The 18,818-nt window shown below is 42.9% G+C and overlaps 1 protein-coding gene across 4 annotated transcripts in view; it reads left to right on the top strand.

Annotated features, from left to right (window-relative positions):
* Positions 1 to 18,455, top strand: part of sun1b (Sad1 and UNC84 domain containing 1b) — a 28,759-nt gene extending 10,304 nt beyond the window's left edge. For 3 of the 4 annotated variants that reach the window (XM_062407585.1, XM_062407583.1, XM_062407582.1), the window contains 23 exons: positions 6,396 to 6,590; positions 6,769 to 7,016; positions 7,853 to 8,110; positions 8,222 to 8,356; positions 8,995 to 9,123; positions 9,926 to 10,009; positions 10,549 to 10,659; positions 10,820 to 10,939; positions 11,518 to 11,628; positions 11,789 to 11,908; positions 12,035 to 12,128; positions 12,603 to 12,661; positions 13,114 to 13,310; positions 13,572 to 13,847; positions 13,960 to 14,052; positions 14,628 to 14,719; positions 14,833 to 14,977; positions 15,073 to 15,387; positions 15,514 to 15,598; positions 16,109 to 16,224; positions 16,408 to 16,575; positions 16,662 to 16,754; positions 16,854 to 18,455. In XM_062407585.1, coding sequence (XP_062263569.1) covers positions 6,469 to 6,590; positions 6,769 to 7,016; positions 7,853 to 8,110; positions 8,222 to 8,356; positions 8,995 to 9,123; positions 9,926 to 10,009; positions 10,549 to 10,659; positions 10,820 to 10,939; positions 11,518 to 11,628; positions 11,789 to 11,908; positions 12,035 to 12,128; positions 12,603 to 12,661; positions 13,114 to 13,310; positions 13,572 to 13,847; positions 13,960 to 14,052; positions 14,628 to 14,719; positions 14,833 to 14,977; positions 15,073 to 15,387; positions 15,514 to 15,598; positions 16,109 to 16,224; positions 16,408 to 16,575; positions 16,662 to 16,754; positions 16,854 to 16,970 — 3,288 coding nt within the window. In that variant the 5' untranslated portion in view covers positions 6,396 to 6,468 and the 3' untranslated portion in view covers positions 16,971 to 18,455. The remainder of the gene's footprint in view (positions 1 to 6,395; positions 6,591 to 6,768; positions 7,017 to 7,852; positions 8,111 to 8,221; positions 8,357 to 8,994; positions 9,124 to 9,925; positions 10,010 to 10,548; positions 10,660 to 10,819; positions 10,940 to 11,517; positions 11,629 to 11,788; positions 11,909 to 12,034; positions 12,129 to 12,602; positions 12,662 to 13,113; positions 13,311 to 13,571; positions 13,848 to 13,959; positions 14,053 to 14,627; positions 14,720 to 14,832; positions 14,978 to 15,072; positions 15,388 to 15,513; positions 15,599 to 16,108; positions 16,225 to 16,407; positions 16,576 to 16,661; positions 16,755 to 16,853) is intronic. The other variant, XM_062407584.1, reaches the window with a different exon arrangement.
* The last annotated feature ends 363 nt before the right edge of the window (positions 18,456 to 18,818 follow it).

Genomic DNA, 18,818 nt, shown 5'->3' with positions numbered 1-18,818 from the left:
CCGCCGCTCCACCTCTCGCCTGAATAAAGCAGAGGATTTATTGCTGTTGTGAAAGTAGAGAGAACCTGCAGCTGTGTTGTTCATGTGTTAGAAACAAACTCTGGGTAAACTCTCTGGCCAATTCTGAGTTCTACCCGGAGGTCATGTCTAAAAACGGCGTGTGTGGAATTGTTGTGATGTAAATACCGAGAAAATATACTTTTTTTTATATTGCAAGCAAATAAAAAAAAGAACATGTATCTTTTTATGCATGAGGATGATTATCATTTATGTCCAATTTGTCTTTATTTCTACATTAGCAAGACTTTGTTGCCAGTGGTAAATGTCCAGCCTCTGCAAATTATCATAGCTCTTCTTGAGGCAGGGAGCTGTTTAGAGTGGCCTGCATAGCAACCATGAAACGCCGCATTATAATGCTATAGCGTGGACACGGCAGAGAGGGAGTTGGGCAGAAGGAAAGTGAAGTCTGCAGGAGGGAAAATGAGGGTGGGCCGGAATGATTCTAATCATAGTGCCAAATTCTAGCCACCCAGAGATAGTGGGATGGAAATCCAAAGGCTCTGTCCCAGCCTCCCAGTTAAATATAGGCCTCAGCTCTTGATGGAAAAAATATTCTCTCCACTGTAACACTCTGAGCAAGCAGGAAGGCAGCTTTTACTACGTTTGCGCTCTGAACTGATATTTTTCCCACAGATTTCCAGTTGCCCAGTATAATTTCAGTGAACACAGCATGTTCCCATCTTGCTGCAGGCAGGAGATCTGAAACAATACTCAGTGCACTTCAGTCAATTACAGCACCTGAAGCCTCAACAATTTTTTGTTGTTGGCACTGAGCCGAAATTTGCTTGTGCTTGCAATATTTTCATTAATCACATTCCGTGCTGTGTACTAGAGACACTGGAGAAAAGCTAATTTCTGTTGTTGTGATCGGATCATGCAGCCGGCCAAACAAATGTCATTTTACGAGATGGCAGATTACCAACTCACTGATGGAAATGTCACAAAGGTGATTGAAGATCTTATGTCTGACTCCAGGCTGTTTAGTTTTACAAGTGTAAAGTTTTGTTGCATGTAAAATGTATATATATTTGAATCTGTTGCAAACTAGGACAAGAAGCTGAACTCAAGACGATTAGCCAACACACAGTTTCTGCTTCGCCTCAGTTTCTTTGGTAGCAACGTGCCCCTTTGTGTTTTTGCTTTGTTTTTGTGTGCGAGACCAGCATTTTACATAGCTTTTTAACCTCACTTTGAAGCTAAGATTTACAACCCATGTGGTGTCCATAATCTCTATTTAAGGTGTCATTTATGATTAGGCAAGTCGTTTTATGGTTAGGCAAGTAGTTTTATGGTTAGGTCAAGTCTCCTGGAGCGAAGTGTGTTGTTTGTCAAAGGTTGTTTGAGGCAGTTGTTATAGACTTGCATCCCAGAATTCCGTATTGGGTCCCATCATAACATCAGTTTCTGTACCATAACATAATGCACATCATTGGAAAAAAAGCCATTTAATTTTTCATGCACAAATGTCAAAATATTTCCTAGTTCCTGAATCTTTCAGGTAACACATATGTGTTCACACGCAAAGCTCCTCTACTGTGATGGTGGTGAAGAACTACCTCATTCCATGTAAACCTATTTTTGATGTAATTTCTCGTTGTGCCAGTTGGAATGGTATCTTGTTTTTGCATACGCTAAGCAAAGCAGAGGCAGTAGGCGGGTTTTTCACATTTCCCTTTAGTGGTAGCAAAGGGCGGACTCGCCAGAAGTGATGCTACTTTTCCTCTGTAGTGGCAGGATATGTCTTCGGTGAAATGATGACAAACTGGTTTTGCCGCAGTTTTGGCAGCTGCTGTAAAAAAATGTAGATACTTGTTGACATCAGGGTGCGATATCCCGACGAGCGGGGAATCTGAATCGATGGGGCTTTCACCCTACAGGCAGATACTTGGTCAGTGACACACACGCGTTTCTAATGTTGCATTTACACGGTGATGAATGGCTGAGACCCAGTTGCTGTCTGGAAGGACTAGTACCATTTCAGTTGTGCATGTTTGCTCTGAAGTCATGTAAATTCTTTATCCGAGAGATTTGACCAGAGATTATGTTTAGTTATTTTCAATGAATCATCATACCATTTCCACAATTATTTATTTGGTTTATAAAATGTCAAAAAATGTAATAAAATGAATTGTTTTGTGAAATGAACGGTCCAAAAGCTTAATGATCTAAGGTTTACTAAGACAAGAAACAAATAAAGCATTTAATTGACTAAATCTTTTAATTGTTATAGGTAGTTTATTAAATGCATCTCAATACTTTGCTATTCATTGTACATCGTGTTGTGTTGTTATAGTGTTGTTGTATCTTGCATCACCCCCTGGTTCCAAGTAACCTTGTAGCCCAGAAGTCTTCAACAGGGGGTCCGCGACCCCTACGGGGTCCCCGGAGGTACTGCAGGGGGGTCGTGAAATGTTTGGTTGATTAGACAATTTTTTATATTTTTTATAATTTTTGATTTATTTTCTAACCAATTTTTTCCCACAAATTTAAATGTCTTTAAATACACATTAACATGCATCCAACATATTTAGAGGCTGATTTGACCCTCTGCCTGACAACCTCCATCCGTCCAAGGTTAGATAAGTTGTGTGCTACCCATCAGGGTCATCTCACTGATGTGGGAGTATGTGTGGCATCCACAGATGGCTTGAGGATTCACTGTTTCTTCTACATGTATGTTTAAAATAAAAATATGAATCTGTGAATTACTTTAATAGCTCAGTGTTGTATGCAAGAAGCTTGTCTATAAATGGCAGTGGCATGGCCACCCTGTACCGTGCACATGTTTAAATTAAAAACATGAATATATGCAGCCGTGTTGTATTTGAATAGCTTAGTATTGAATGCCTAATAACAGGGTAGCTATGTTTATATATCGCACTAGGCCCAGTTTAATATAAAAAACTATTTTATACAATATATATAGTAGGGGGTCCCTGCTCCATCTCTCCACCAGTTTGGGGGTCCGTGGCCTGAAAAACGTTGAAGACCCCTGTTGTAGCCCATCCGGTTCAATTGCATTTTGCTTTGTATAAATAATGTGTGTGTGTTGTAAGAAAGCTGCCGTGCCCACTGACTGTGGGAAGAGCATCCGAGCTCCAGGTGTTATGTAAGGAGAGCCTCTAGCAAGCTGAACGTCCGGATGGAGAGGTCGTATGTCCCTCTACACTCCATGCTGTCTGTCTTCATCTGTGTCTTCTTCACTCGTTTCTGAGAGCGCAGTGTCCGTCTCATTTATATCACGTGGGCTGTAGGAGCCACCTGGAAGAGTGCAGCAAACAGACCAGTTTGGATGCACAGAGCAAGTGAAAAAAAACTGACCGGACCAGAGAAACATTGTTTTCACGTTGATGCAACAGGCTGAGATCTGCAGCCATGATACGGTGCCCATTCTACAACCTGCCTGTTTGGAATGTGCCATTTCCTTATTGTATACCTGTGGTAATGAGATTTGCAGCTTTATCTCTGAAGCTCTGCAGTAAGTGAAGACTGTTTGCAGAAACCAGAGGCCACTGCTGCTGCACAGAGAGCGGCTCACCTGTTTATTCAAAGTTCAGTGAAGCTCGACGCAGATATGGACAATCACCTGTTGTTGCTGATGTCACGGACTAGAGAGTCTTAGATTGATGAGTCCCGGGCACTGCTGCTACAGAGCGTTGGTTGCCTGTTTATTAATATTTAACGTATCATGTGTCAAAATTGCACCTTCTTGGCTTAACATGAACATGCCGAGTCTAGAAGCCCATAAGATGAACAGTTCCCAATATGTGTTCCGCAAACAGACATTTCTGGAATTAGCAGATTGGTTGTTTTAGTTTGTTGAAGGAGGGCATGTTTGCTTAGGAGTTAAACACTTTGTTCTGTGAAATCCGTATACAGGACAATTGGTTGTGTTGTTCAAATAAAGATTTCTCCTGGGGTCCAAAAGTCTGAGATCACTTGAGAGTGATCTGTGTGTAATTGTGCTCATAAACTGTCCGGCAGAGCAGTAGCTTTAATTAACTTGATCTCCTGATTAAAGGCTGCACTGACAGACAGGTGTGTTTTCTTTCTCACACACCCTGCCCTGCCCTGCACAGGGCTTCAACACCCCAGAAATTCAGTCTGTGACACTATTAGTGAAGGCTGAACCAGTATTTTATGATACGATGAATCATCTTGTGTGTTCTTTGTTTTTCTTAGCTGAGGATGTAACTGTGAGCAATCTTTACTAACTGTAGTAACTGACCCATTGGAAGGAAATTCATTCTTGTGAGTTTGAAACTCTAAGTTCTCAGCAGTTAAACAATAACAACCCGCCCCACAGCTATGTTCTGATATTTGAATGTGACGAGCAGTGTGACGTGATGGAAAATTGATGCCCGGCTCATCTGTAGTTTACATCCTGTTTGTTATCTCGCTCCTGTCCTCCATGCCGTTCCCTTGCAGGGATCCACAGTGACTCGCTGCTCAACTGTCCTTACATGGCCTCTGGTTCTTCTTTTACTGGTGTGAAACTGTTCCTCTCAGGCAGTTCAGTACATGTAGAGATACATTGTGTACAGTTGGATACAGATATACACAGATATGCGTTGTTGGCAAAGGGGTCACAGTAACTTCAGTCGTTTTATCACTTTCCAGGCCCTCTGCCAAACTCATCATAATTTGTCATATGCCGATTTTCTATGTCATATGATGACCCTCAACCGGGTATAATAATGGGTAACAGATAGATAAAAATAAAATGATAATAACTATTTCGGTGTCTACGGCATGGCAACAGTCAAAGCTTTGTTGCATTTGGCTCAGCCCTATGGCACATATATATCTGATGGTACCACTGCGTGTTTACATTCCTTCTGCTTGTTTTCAGTGACTTCATGTTGGCTCATTGCTACGTGACTGGGAAAGACCAGGAGAGGGGCGTGTCACACACAGACACACACGTAGACTCTTGGGTCACGGAACACAGAGCAGGAGTTGCATAGTTAATACATCTGCAACCATTTCATTTCAGTTTGTGTATTTAAAGAAATGAAGGGATATTTATAGACCGATGGAGTTATTGAATGACAATTACTGGCAGAGTGAAAGTTCCTTGTCGCAGCTTTATGACTGTTGCCCATTTTTTTTTACCTAGGCATCAGCAGTGTGTTGTGATTAACAGACCATGATGCTGGTCTTCTAGCTTTGGAACCTTTACTATTGTTGTGCTTGGAGTAAAAGGAGGGCACACTTGCACATGCACTTATATCCAGGATGCAGAGGAAAGGTGCTGCCCTGGTCATGTGCCCAGAGAAAAGCCAGTTGGAGCAGGAAGCGGTCCGAAGACGAAAGCAGATAATTGGCTCTTGGTAGGAGTGTGTAATCCTCTGGGGTTAGATCCAGAGGAAGGTTCCAGTGAGCATCTTGTACATATACTGTTCATGTACAGTGCATGCTTTGCTTTGATATACTGCCGCTGAGCACAGGACCACTCTGTGCTCATGTCTCCAAACCAAACAGCTGTTGTTTTAACTTGGAAGGTCCCTCTGTGTCAAGCGTCTAACAGGAAGTTTGTTCTCTCTCCTCCAGCAACAGATAAAATGCTTTGCCCCTCCTCTTCATCCACCCTCCCCTGCACGTCTGTGGAGTTATTCAGCTTGACCTAGTTGAACGACCAGTGACGAGTACACACACGCAGCATGGTCAGATCATTTTAGTTCAGTCTCTCGTGTGATAAGGGATCACAAAGCACCCGCCATGTTGTATAAGCTTTAGTTAAATTCAAATGAGTGTTGAAATAAGATTGACACAGTCAGCTCAGCAGGATGAGGGAAGTAGTTTCTATAACAGCTCCAGAGACTTTCCAGTGGATCGCTGCCCTGTTGCCTGTTTCTCATTTCTGAGTGTTGGCTCTTCTGCTTCTGTGGGTGTGGCCCAGTGACTCACTGCTGCTCGGAGTAGGGCAAAGTCAAACTTTACAACCTTCATGGTGTGTTTCCACTTGTGGTTCGCTTTGGATTGAAGTGAGGAGAGTAGTTTTTTTTTTTCAGCCTTGCATAAATTTGGGATTTTTACTTGACTTCTCTTTTCAAATTTGACTTTCAGAGACACACTGTGTCTATTGTTTCTTTATTTAATTGTTTTCTGCCTTCCTTGTGAGTGAGTCACTTCCTGTCAGGCCCACTGCCACTCGCCTGGAACAAGCTCTGCCTGCTGCTGTGTTTTTTTCTTGTTTGCGTTTAAAAAACAAAAAACACTTGAGGTCTGTTTTACTCTAAGATGGATTTTTGTGGATCAGACCTGCGTTTCAATACCTCCTTACATCAAACCTGATCTCCTCTTCTTTCTCCCCTGCTTTCCTTCTCTCTCAGTTCCAGCTACTCCACAGCAGCGTTAGAGTTTGAGAAGGAGCACCAGATTGCTCCCGTGTACGAGTCGCCCAGGATGTCACGGCGGAGCCTGCGTCTGCAGACCACTGCCGGTCACTATGGCAACGAGAGCCTGGCCGATCCCACTCAGAACCACAGCAACAGCAGCAGCTACACCAGCACCAGGAGAGAGACACGGTGAGACTAACGATGGGTGCTATCTCTCTCGCATGTTACTGAATGATCCGCAAATTTGATCTCTGTCTTTTGGCATTTGAGTTTATATCCTCGTAGCCGTCTCAACTTGCCTCCGTCCTACTCCCTAACACGCACCAGCACTCACATCTCTACTTGTTTCCTGTCTCTGCTCTCCCAGGACACAGCGGAGCAAAAAGCAGCAGTCCAACTTACTGTCTCTATCTCTGAGCCAAGTAGCCACCCCGAGGAAAACCCTCTCCTTCTCAGCTGCTAGCACCCCGGTCAACAACAGTGGCAGCATTCAGGAAAGCAATACGGTGTCCGACGCCGCCCTGCACAGCTCCATCCAGGACCAGTCCCGAATGAGACGACGCACCATCACCACAACCACCACCACCACCTCTATGTCTGTGGGTGGTCATTGGGGTCAGTTGTAGAACATAGTACTCAGAACTGGTATTAACATCCGTTCTCAGAGATCTGATTGCAAATGGACAGCTCTATTCGTCTGTTCACATCTGACATTAAAATGTGTCCTCGATGTCTCTTGTGACTTCCTGTAATCGGATAGCACTTCCCTGCTGTGTATGCAAATGATCACGTACTTCATTTGTGTTTGTGTTGACAAATTGTGTGGTTTTTACCCCGAGAGGTGACAGCAGTGACTGAATTAATGAATGAATTTGTGCCCCGATTTTGGTCTCAGTCATCTCAGGATGGATGATAACACCAGGTCCAAACTGGGTGATTTATAATTTCGCTAAATTTAGAAGTTATTCAAGCATCTTTTATTTGAAATTAAGATATAATAATAATTTTGAGGATATGAAATAAAAACACAAATCTACAATAGACTACAAACTGTAGAAGGTAGCACACTTATAATTACAAGTTTGAGAAAGAAATACACTTCTGTTCTAATGTCTTTTAATTATCACCGACCAAACTGCTATAATTAATATTGATAATTGATAACAACAGTGAGATTGTTGCTGCTTCTGTGTAACAGATGTAGTTATGAGTTCATCTTTACCTCAAATTCATAGTTGTACTTGATCAAAATGTTATGCAGATACAGATGAAGATTATAAATTAATATATACTACAATACCTTCTTATACAGTTAAATAAGCCACCCAGATCTAGCTCAGTATAACACCAGCAGAGTTTTCCTTTCACTTTTTGATTCTTATTTATGGCTTTAATTCTTTGTGAATTGAATCATTTACCTTCTCATTTTTTTTCCTAATGTTCTCCCTCAGGGAAGACCTCCAGCACCGAACACTGCTCATCAAAAGTAAACGGCGACACCAGCGTTTCAGAGGCGCACGCCTCGCTCGCTAATGGCTACATCTGCAAAGACTGCTCTTTGCACTCTCAGGAGACTGACTCGCTTATCAAACGGTCGTCGCCGTACTCTTCATCTCAGTCTGCAGAAGCTTCCATTGACAGCCCTGCCTCCTCGTCTTTAAACTTCACAAGTATATACTCCAGAGACACGAGTCGGAGGAACAAGACAGGTGAGAAGCTGTCGATTTGAAACGCACACTGCTGGTCTTCCACTCAGTGTGTCCATATCTTAATTCACTTGTGACGCTGAGAATATAATGTATGGTGGCGTGTCTTTCCAGGTGTCCTGATGTCTGTGTCTAACACGTGTATACGCTACAGCAAACGGGTCCTGGCCCCCATCGTGTCCTTAGTCACCCTGGTCTTCAACAATGTGCTGTGGCTGGGCTCACAGGCCAGGAGCTCTCAAGGAAAAGGTACACAAGAAGAGGCAATCTTTGCTCTTTACTCATGGTTCTTCAGTCTCTCTTTTTCCTCTTCTCTCATTCCCTGTCAATGAGGGAAAACAGTTCTCATTTTTGGCTCCTCTTTGTTTGTTGCGGATAATTTGTAATCTCCACTCACTGGATTCCACCTTAGCGGGCTTCTCTTTACCTCTGTCCATTGTTGGTTGGTTGGGTTGTTTTTAAGGAAGATAACTCTAAATCAAATGGATGGATTACCACAACACTCTGTGTAAGGATGCAGGATAGGGCAAGTTATACGGCAAGATAGGGGGCGTCAACATTTTCAGTTAACCTAGGGAATAAATCATGGATCTTGATTAAAGAAATAAGCACATTGAGTGCATGGAATTTAAGGGGACTGTTGGGCCTTAGTTGGAGGTATGTGCTCCACTAAGTGCCATTCTATTTCTTAATGTTTCTGGTCTGTTTCTATTTCACATGTTACCTTATTATCTTTCCTGTAATCGGGCTATCAATGGCTTTCTTCAATGGGTGTGTCAGTCATCCTCTTCTCTTCCTCCGTCATCTTATCTGCCGATCTTGTGTCTCAAGCAATGCCTCAAGTGTGCATTTTGACTAACAGCCAGTGTGGACGGATGTGTCACCAGGTGTTCTTGTTTCGTTGTCGGCCTCAATGAGACGAGCAGCGTCCTCCGGTGTGACCCGACTGTGGCTGTTTAAGCAGAACACTCTCCACAGGATGATGGGCTACAGAGCTAATGGCTATGAAGGACAAGGTACCAGCTGTTACTACAAGGGACAAAGGTCGAGGGTCGCAGCTCCTGACCTCGTCTGCTGCTCTTCTATTTGATGAACTTTCTGTTTTCAATGTCTCTCCTGCTTTTTTGCTCTTGTGTTTTTGTATTAAGGAAAAAGGAGTCTCATATTTGGATAAAAGTAAATGTAGAATTATTTTTAAATGGCTCTTCGAAGAGTCACTGTTTCCTTCTCCTCTATCCAACCTTCACTTTCACTCATTATCTTTGTATTCATGAAGAAAATTTAAACCCCACACCAACCAGAACACTCCTGAATTTGGACGAAACTGTCACATGATAATTATTATTTTTTTATTCAAGTTCATATGAGGTTATAAAGATGATGATCACTCGAGCCAAACTAGAAATACTGTAGATATATCTGCAGGTTTCCAGCTCTTTAGAGTCTGTAAACAAAATTCAAGTTTTGGCTAACGTGCAGTGCACCTCTCTCCCTGCACCACAGTGTTTGACAGCAGGTCAAGTTTTATTTCCAGCATCCTGTTGATTTTAGCTGGTTTCATTCTTAGCTGCAGGAGCATTTTATCAGCTCTGTAGCATGGGTTCCTACAGCTCTTCTTGTTTCCGTCGTGTGTATCCAGTTAAGTGGTTTCATGCACCTCTTCTCATTTTCCTCATGAAGACGAAGCTCCTCAGGTCACGGCGGCGGCTTGTGCGTTCACTCTCCCTCCTCAAACAGCTCTTTCCTTCTCTCACCTTTTTCTCACACGATATGTTTAAGTTTGTTAGATTAATGCGTTTTATGTACTGTATGTTGCAGCTCACACAAGTTTCTGTGGAAGCATGAATGTCAAGGATCTGGTGACTGAGGATGCATCACATCTTAATCTCAATGGTTCCCTGTGTAAGCAGATGCACACAACAACAACACACACCATCTCTCTTTCTTGTGGTAGCCATGATTGACAAGAGCTAATGATATGCGGGACCTGTGTGAGGACCAGCGAGCAGAGGTTGAATTTAAATAACCCCAAAATACACTGTCAGTACAGCTGACAATAAAATTGCTTTTTGGTTCATGAGATGACATTTCATGGTAGAGTTCAATATTTGTTCCCACTCTGTGCCAGATTTAAATATTGAGGGCAGTAAAATAGTTAAAGAAGGATCAATAAAGGTGTTTGTCAGTCATGATTGTGGTGAATCATTTTTTTTTAATCATATATAGCTCTTCATGGTGTGCCACCACACACATGCCTGCACAAGCATTTTATTTTGTCATGATTCACTTATAATTTTAAAGTTTTATTCATTACAGTTTTTTCTACTTTGATCATTTGCAGATTTGTTGTTTTTGTTCACTTCTGATGCGTTCACATGTTCATTTACACATCCATGTTTTTTTGTGTTTTTGCTTGTCATGCATCGTTTTGGCACACGCAGGTGATGACTGTAAAGGGAAGCAGTATTCTGAGACACACTCCATCCTCCTCAAACAGTCCTCCAGGTCTCGACGCCTTGGGGGGGCGCTGTGGAGCGTCCTAGCTTACTCAGGTTAACCACCACTTCTCTTGATGTTGCTGCCAGTCTGTGAATATACTGTTGTAATGATAGGTTTAGTCCTAATAAGATTCTAACTCAGCCCCTTTTGTGGATATATGAACCACACAAACTGAATTAAATACATTTTCCTCCCTCCCATCTTATCCTCCAGGTTACTGCCTGCTGCAGCCGGGATACTGTGTGGTGAGAGCGGGCAAAGCTTTGGGTTCAGGGGTCGGGACAGTGGCTCAAAAGTCGCTCTCGCTGTTTTGGATGCTCCTGGCAACTCCAGGTCTGCTGCACTTCATTCTCACCTACTTAGAAAAATGCATCTTCTGCTCTTTTCTTGTTTAACATGGTCACATCATGTTCTCATTCTATTTCAAGCGGCCAGTCTAGCACAAAAGCTGAATTGGAAATCACTCCAAATTTGAATACAAATGTGGGAAAATAAAATAACCCCAAAATACAGTTCCACTATAACTGACAATAAAAAAGATTTTTGGTTCATGAGATGACTTCATAGTAGGGGGTTCAAAATTTGTTCTCACTCTGTGCCAGATTTAAATATTGAGGGCAGTAAAATAGTTAAGAATGAACAATAAAGGTGTTTGTCAGTCATGATTGTAGCGATTAGTTTTTTTTAAATATCAAGCTCTTCATGGTGTGCCACCACACACATGCCTGCACAAGCATTTTATTTTGTCATGATTCACTTATAATTTTAAAGTTTTATTCATTCCAGTTTTTTCTACTTTGATCATTTGCAGATTTGTTGTTTTTGTTCACTTCTGATACGTTCACATGTTCATTTACACATCCATGTTTTTTTGTGCTTTTGCTTGTCATGCATCGTTTTGGCACACGCAGGTGATGACTGTAAAGGGGAGCAGTATTCTGAGACACACTCCATCCTCCTCCAACAGTCCTCCAGGTCTCGACGCCTTGGGGGGGCACTGTGGAGCGTCCTAGCTTACGCAGGTTAACCACCACTTCTCTTGATGTTGCTGCCAGTCTGTGAATATACTGTTGTAATGATAGGTTTAGTCCAATAAGATTCTAACTCAGCCCCTTTTGTGGATATATGAACCACACAAACTGAAATTAAATACATTTTCCTCTCTCTCACCCTTTCATCCAGGTTACTGCCTCCTCCAGCCGGGATACTATGTGGTGAGAGCGGGCAAAGCTTTGGGTTCAGGAGTCGGGACAGTGGCTCAAAAGTCACTCTCGCTGTTTTGGATGCTCCTGGCAACTCCAGGTCTGCTGCACTTCATTCTCACCTACTTAGAAAAATGCATCTTCTGCTCTTTTCTTGTGCAACATGGTCACATCATGTTCTCATTCCCAGCCTAAATGTCTCTAAAAATGTTTTCAATCTGCCCAGTGAAGACAGGCAGGGGACTCGTGTGGTTTCTTGCAACAGGATGGTACCAGCTGGTGTCTGTCATGTGTCTCCTCAACGTCTTCTTTCTGACACGGTGAGAATCTGTCGTCCCTCTCTCATTTTCAACCTGAGACTATCGCAATGCACAGAAGAGAGAATTTAAATGTTTTAACATCAACAAAATATTGATTCTGTTTTCTCTAAGAGAATCATAGTCATTGTTTCTATCTGGCTGCCAACCTTACTTTTTTAATTCAGTCTTGTGAAACTGTTGATTTCACTGGATCTACTTTCTAAAGTGATATTTTCTCGTTGTTGTGTTTGCAACTTGTTTTTGCTGCCCAAAATAATCAGCTATTGAAGTTATTAAATGTGTATCACATGATTTACAGTATTTTCAAGGCCTTAACATAGACGATGGAATTGAGTTGTTCCTTTTCAAGAATAGACTGATGTTATCTATGCAAGTTACTTCAGTTTGTGTACCATAACTTTTTGAAGTTGTTCAGCACATTTTAAACAATACTCTTGTGTGTTAATCTGAGCAGTGTGTGACTCTTTGTTTTAGATGCCTTCCCAAACTTTGGAAGCTCCTGCTGTTCCTCCTGCCTCTTCTGCTCCTCCTTGGTGAGGACAAAAACCCTCAATGCTCCTTTCATATATCATAGGTGTAACAGTTTAGTGAGCGCATAGAGAGAGAAAAAGCAGCCTGCAGTGGGGCAGTAGACCTTATATCCAGCACACCTCCCCAGAGCACACTGCAAATCCAGTATCAGATTGGGGTCAGGCCTTCTGGGCTTCTAGTGAGTTTCTCCGTTCTGGGGTTGAGCCTTGCTCACAAGTACATGCAAGTACATAATGAAAGACAAACTTTTTAGTTGTTCCTAACCTCATCCAAAGTCTAAAGATAGCGGGAAGTAAGCTGTATGATTTATGATCCAGATTTATATTAATTAATGATGAAATAAATGTTTAGTATGACACATAGAAATCTCAGCGTGTGCCTGTTCCGGTTGTAAAATCAGTATTCTGAGTTTATGATTAAGGGTTAACTTCTATTTCCTCCTCTCTGTATGCAGCTTTATGGTGGTGGGGTCCGTCCACTTCTGCCCTACTTGCCTACCTCCCTGCTATAAACCTCACCGAGTGGCGACGAGTGTCTCCCTTGACTCTCCTGTCTAACTTGGTGCCAGTGTCTGCTCCAGCTCCCGCCTCTGTTCATACACCAGAGACCCCCCTGCAGCAGACCCCAGCCACCCCAGTCTCACAGGCACCAGTAAGATAATGAATAAACTACTATTATAAAGCAATTAATGAATGTGTATAAATGACCACATACTTAATCAGTATGTTGCAGGCGGTAAGCATTTACAAATGAAGAATTTGAAGTGACCAAACAAATTTACACTAACATTCATTAGAGTTAAATGCCATATTGTGTCTAGTGCAGTGCAGGATGGTATTCAGGTAACAAAACTGTATTTTCCACCCTCCTCCTCCTCTTTATTTACTCCTTCATTCTGCTCCTCCTCCTCAGCCGATCCTTCCACCCATGGTAGTCTCCTCTGTGGACCTGGAGCGTCTTGAGCGTGTGGAACGCCAGCTTGCTCTGCTATGGTCGCAAGTCCAGCAGGGGGACCAGAAGCAGGAAGAGCGTCACGGGGACGTCCTGGGTCTCTACAGCACGCTGAGGGAGCACATACACTCTCAGACCAACAGGGAGAGCCTGGAACTGTGGGTGTCCTCCCTGCTGGAGCAGAGGCTGGGCATCCTGCGTGGAGAGCTGGAGCAAGAGAACACACACAGGTTGCAGGTGAGAGGAGAAACTCTGTTCTACCTGAATCATTTGGGTTAAAAGTGGAAACACTTGCTTAAAAATATCCATGCATCTCACTTTTTTACCTTGTTATCCCTGTGTCATGCAGAGTGAAGAGCAGCAGAAACAACAACAAGAGAGTCGGGCAGCGCGACTGGCTGATTTAGAATTGCTGCTGAAAGCTCTGGCTGCAAAGACTGAGGTATAAAAAGCAGATTCTCTCTTTTTTTGTGAAGTAAACAGTTTTAAAACCTATTGAGTGCCGGGGAAATGTGGTCTTATTATAGATTTTATCACTTTTAGTTATTTGTTGTTGTTTTAATAGTAAGTGTACCAGTGTTACTGCATTGGCACTTTTTCAATATAAATCATTTAAACAGCCCAAATGTAAAGTAAACACCCAGGGATGAGATGGAAAAGAAAACAAGCAAAAGAGCTCACAACTAACTGGGAGGAAAATGCTTTGGTGTATAAAATGATTGGACAAGTATCACAACCAAAGAGACAACCGGGTTAAATAGACAAAATATCCTGACGAGGACAGACAACTGGGTATGAAGGCTGATCTGGTTGTTTTTGTGCCTTATCTGAACAGAGATTCTGTATCAAATATCTCATGGAAAGTTTTCATCATGGAGGTTCACAGGGCAAAACCGCTTTTCCCTCTTGCGACAGCTTAGAATCCGTTATTAAGGGCGTCTGGATTACGAAATAGGTGCTTTTCTTTTTGGATTTTCTTTGCTATCATCAGCAATTCTCATCCGTGATGTGTTGTAGGAGGTGCAGCAGAAGCAGCAGCAGTTTGAGCACGAGAGGGAGGAGAAGGAGAAAGAGGTTGTCATTGCTGCGGCACCCACGGCACCTATCAGGTATCAACACCAAGAGACATTAATTCACATTCTTTCCTCTTTTTAAAAATATTTTGTAAAGCTACTTCTTCAAGACCCTGACAGCTCACATGCAGATTCTGTCTCTCACTCAGCGTGGGAGTAAACCAGGAGGACCACGACGCTTTGCTCGCCGAGGTGCAGAGACTTGAGTTGGAGCTGAGTAAAATAAGAGGAGACCTGCAGGGTGTTGTGGGATGCAAGGGCAAGTGTGAGCAGCTGGACAACCTGCGGGAGACGGTAACTAACGCAGATAACATCGACCTAGTATATTTCAGACTTACTGTTTCCTTTGAATTCCGTTTTTCCATTATGTTTGTCGATCTCTTTCCCAGATCACAGCCCAGGTGTCCTCTCAGGTGCGGAAGGAGTTGCAGGTTCTGTTCTTTGGCAGTGGTGGGTCAGGAGAGGGGCAGGGGGAGGTGCCCGAGTCCCTGATCTACTGGCTGTCCCAGCGCTACGTGAGCACACCGGACCTGCAGGCCTCACTGGCCGCACTAGAACTGAACATCCTGAGAAACGTGTCGCTGCAGATGGAGCTTAGCCGAGCTCAGACCCTGGGCGAAGCAGAGTTTCAAGCTAAGACCATTGTCAAGACCGTAACCGGGAGTGTCCAGCACACTGTTTCTGCTGAGGGACTGAAAGAAGAGGTAATGAATGCTCACTTCCTACCTTCCACATCATCGTCCGACTTTATTAAATGATCTAAGATTAGTTCTTTCAAATTCATGTCTGTGTGTTTGAAGCTTATATTTGTGTCATGCTCTCTCCCTCAGCAAGTGAATCTGATTGTCCAGAACGCCTTGAGGCTCTACTCCTATGACCGAACAGGCCTGGTGGACTACGCCCTGGAATCTGGTGGTAAGCGGGAAACCTCACGTTTATTTCACATTGATCCTGGGCCTTGATACAAGTCAGTAGTTAACCCTGTAATGCTGGGGTCACCAACTGCGGACCAGACCCAGTCGCTGTCCTATCTGGACCCGGACTTATAATAGATAAATCATTGATGTTTATTAAATGTTGACAGAGTATTTCTATTTGAATCTGCGACATCCATTGGGGTGGATCAGGGGGCGGATCCAGGAAACAGTTTTTCATTTTATTTTAGTTTAGTCTTCAACATTTGTCTTGATTCCTCAAGAAAATCTAATTAAAATATTGTATCCAGTGAATTTAAATCTTGTTATATAAAAGGACTTGTGCTCTACTGAGTGTCTAGATCCTGTTGCTATTTATACTGTTAATAAAGACTTAAATCTTGAAATACACAACAAGCTGTTTGTCATGTCTCATAAATGAATGCGCACCGTGAGCATCAGCACAAATCAGCGTAGTAATGGAGACTCGACTGTGCGTGTGTGTGTGCAGGTGGCAGTATCCTCAGTACCCGCTGCTCGGAGACATACGAGACCAAGACGGCCCTCATGAGTCTGTTTGGCCTGCCACTCTGGTACTTCTCCCAGTCCCCACGTGTTGTCATCCAGGTGAGCCTCACTATGACTTTTCTGTTTTTCTTTTAATGGAACCACGTACGATCCAAGCTCGCGACTGGGGACGTTTCTATAATGTGACTGAACTAGAATTCTTATTGTTTCATGATTGGTGGGAAGTAAAACTAACTAACAAACCTATGTAACTGATTTCGTCCATTCGCTTCTCCTCTTCAGCCTGATGTGTACCCAGGTAACTGCTGGGCATTTAAAGGCTCTCAGGGCTATCTGGTGATCCGACTGTCCCTGAGAATCCTGCCCTCGTCCTTCTGCCTCGAGCACATCCCCAAGGCCTTGTCTCCAACTGGAAATATCACCAGCGCCCCTCGCAACTTCACTGTCTACGTAAGAAATCCCCGCACACAGCCTGACAGATGGACACTTGCTAATTCAAAGCAAGCACCAACGATTATTATTTTGTTCATATTCAGGGTCTAGATGATGAGTACCAAGAGGAAGGGAAGCTGCTGGGACACTACACATACCAGGAGGATGGGGAGTCACTGCAAACGTTCCCTGTCATGGTACCTGTTGAAGCACTTCCGAAAATCAATAAGCAAAGAAATTGGGGTTTAACATCTGTGACCAAGCGCTGAATAACTTCCCCCGTTCTTCTCTTTCAGGAGCAGAACGACAAAGCCTTCCACATCATCGAGGTGCGGGTTCTGTCTAACTGGGGTCACCCGGACTACACCTGCCTTTACCGCTTCAGGGTCCACGGAGAACCTCGGCCTCAGTGAACCAACCACTGCCGTACACACTCATCATATATGACATATCACGCGATCTGTACATAGCTCTCGCCGACTTCTTACAAATGGAGGGGACTTGGTGGCACTTTGTGGACGTTTTTGAATGAAAGCCATGAAAACACAAAGGGTCCTGGGTTGATAAAGGAATGTGCCCGGACGGAATCACAAACATGTTTTTTGATACTGAAGGAATCACTGGAGAGTCTGTGTGGATTGTTTATGTCGCAGAAGAGGAATAGAACCATGGAAGAAGCTAAAAGTTCCAGTCCCCTTTTTGTAAAAGGCTTGTTGCACTGAATTAGCCTGCGAGGGCACCAAGCTCCACTGAGCAGGCAAATCCAACCCCCCCCCCCCCCTGCTTGGCACCTTCCACTTCTAAAGGAGGGTGGATGCTTAAAATGGGGGAGTCGACTCATCTCCACTGTTTCCTCACACACTGTGCATCTCTGTCCGGTTTGGTTTCTGTTGTTAATTATCTTTATTTAACTTTATTGTCCTGGTAGAATCAGGATGCACCTATTTTTTTTGTGGCGCTGTCCCGGCCCGTTACTCCCTTTGTTGCTGTCAGGTCTCAGCAGTGGCTTTAACTGGACGGCCTGCTGGACTGCACCACACTCACTGTGGGTTTATACTGGACACGCTAGGTTCACAACATTCAAGGTTGGCAGCATGCATCCACATAGCCACAAGTAAGATTTCCTCTTCCTTGAACTGAACATGCTGCCTATGGAAAAGCTCTGAATGTTTTCTCAAGTGGAGGCTTGATGCTAGTCGTACTTTAACTAAACAGAAACACTATACTTGACCTCTGACCTGCGCTCTGTGTTGGGATTATTAAAGAGGCTCTACACTACGTACATTTGTCAGAATATGTGTATGGTGATGGATGGACTGCAGGATTGATGCTAGCATGCGACTCTCAGAACGATACTGTTAAACTTTTTACATGCATCGTGGATTTGCATTATAGAGTGTGTCCTCTCCCAAAGTTTGAGTCTTGTGCCTGGACCTCAGATTACAGATCAATGTGGAAACCTAAATAATGTAACTTCTCCTGTTTGACAAGTGTGATTTTTTTTTTTTTCTTTTCCGTTTCTATCCCGAGGAGACTCTGTCCCTCGAGCTCAGTTCTAAACGTCCTCCTCACGCGGGCTCCCTCTATTCTGAAACCCTGAAGGAATGTAATCTGTATATTTTGCTGTTGATAGTTGGTCCTTTTAAATCTGCTTTTATCAGTGTTGCTTTATAAAAAAATCATCCTGTCATTATCATTATTGTATTACTATTATTTCTACTGTTACTCCTTGTGTTGTTTTTTTGTTTTTTTAGGGGGGGAGAATAGTGTCAGAGAATGCACTGCAATAACCTGTTAGAGAAATATTTGGCACAGGTCTTCACGATTTGTTTTTCTTTCTTCAAATGAGGGTTTGTGTAGTCACCACTTTTGGTCGCAAATATGGGGAAGTCTAAAATCTTATGTATAAAAATATTTTCTTCACAATTTTATTTATTAACAAGTCAATTAGTTCCTGCAATATATGATTTAACGCAATGTATATTTTGTGCAAAGCTATTCAGTGCATTTTTTAACCATCATGGGACTTTATTTTCTTTCTTTTTTTTTTTAAAGATAAATGGCTATTTTTGTTCAGTCATGAAATGACTTAACTGCTTTGGAATATATTCCAATAAAGACTTTAATTTTGAAGAAACTTCCATAAATATTGTTATCATGGCCAAAAACGAATATTACTAATACTATGCTATACTATGTGATGCTGTTTGATACTGTTGCTGATCCTTAAAACTTCTTTTAGCAGATGTGACCCTGCAAAG

The sequence above is a fragment of the Platichthys flesus genome, chromosome 16 (assembly GCF_949316205.1).
Source record: "Platichthys flesus chromosome 16, fPlaFle2.1, whole genome shotgun sequence".
In the NCBI taxonomy this organism is placed as follows: Eukaryota; Metazoa; Chordata; class Actinopteri; order Pleuronectiformes; family Pleuronectidae; genus Platichthys; species Platichthys flesus.
Note: the sequence above shows the minus strand (reverse complement) of the source record. Positions and strands in the feature narration are given on the sequence as shown.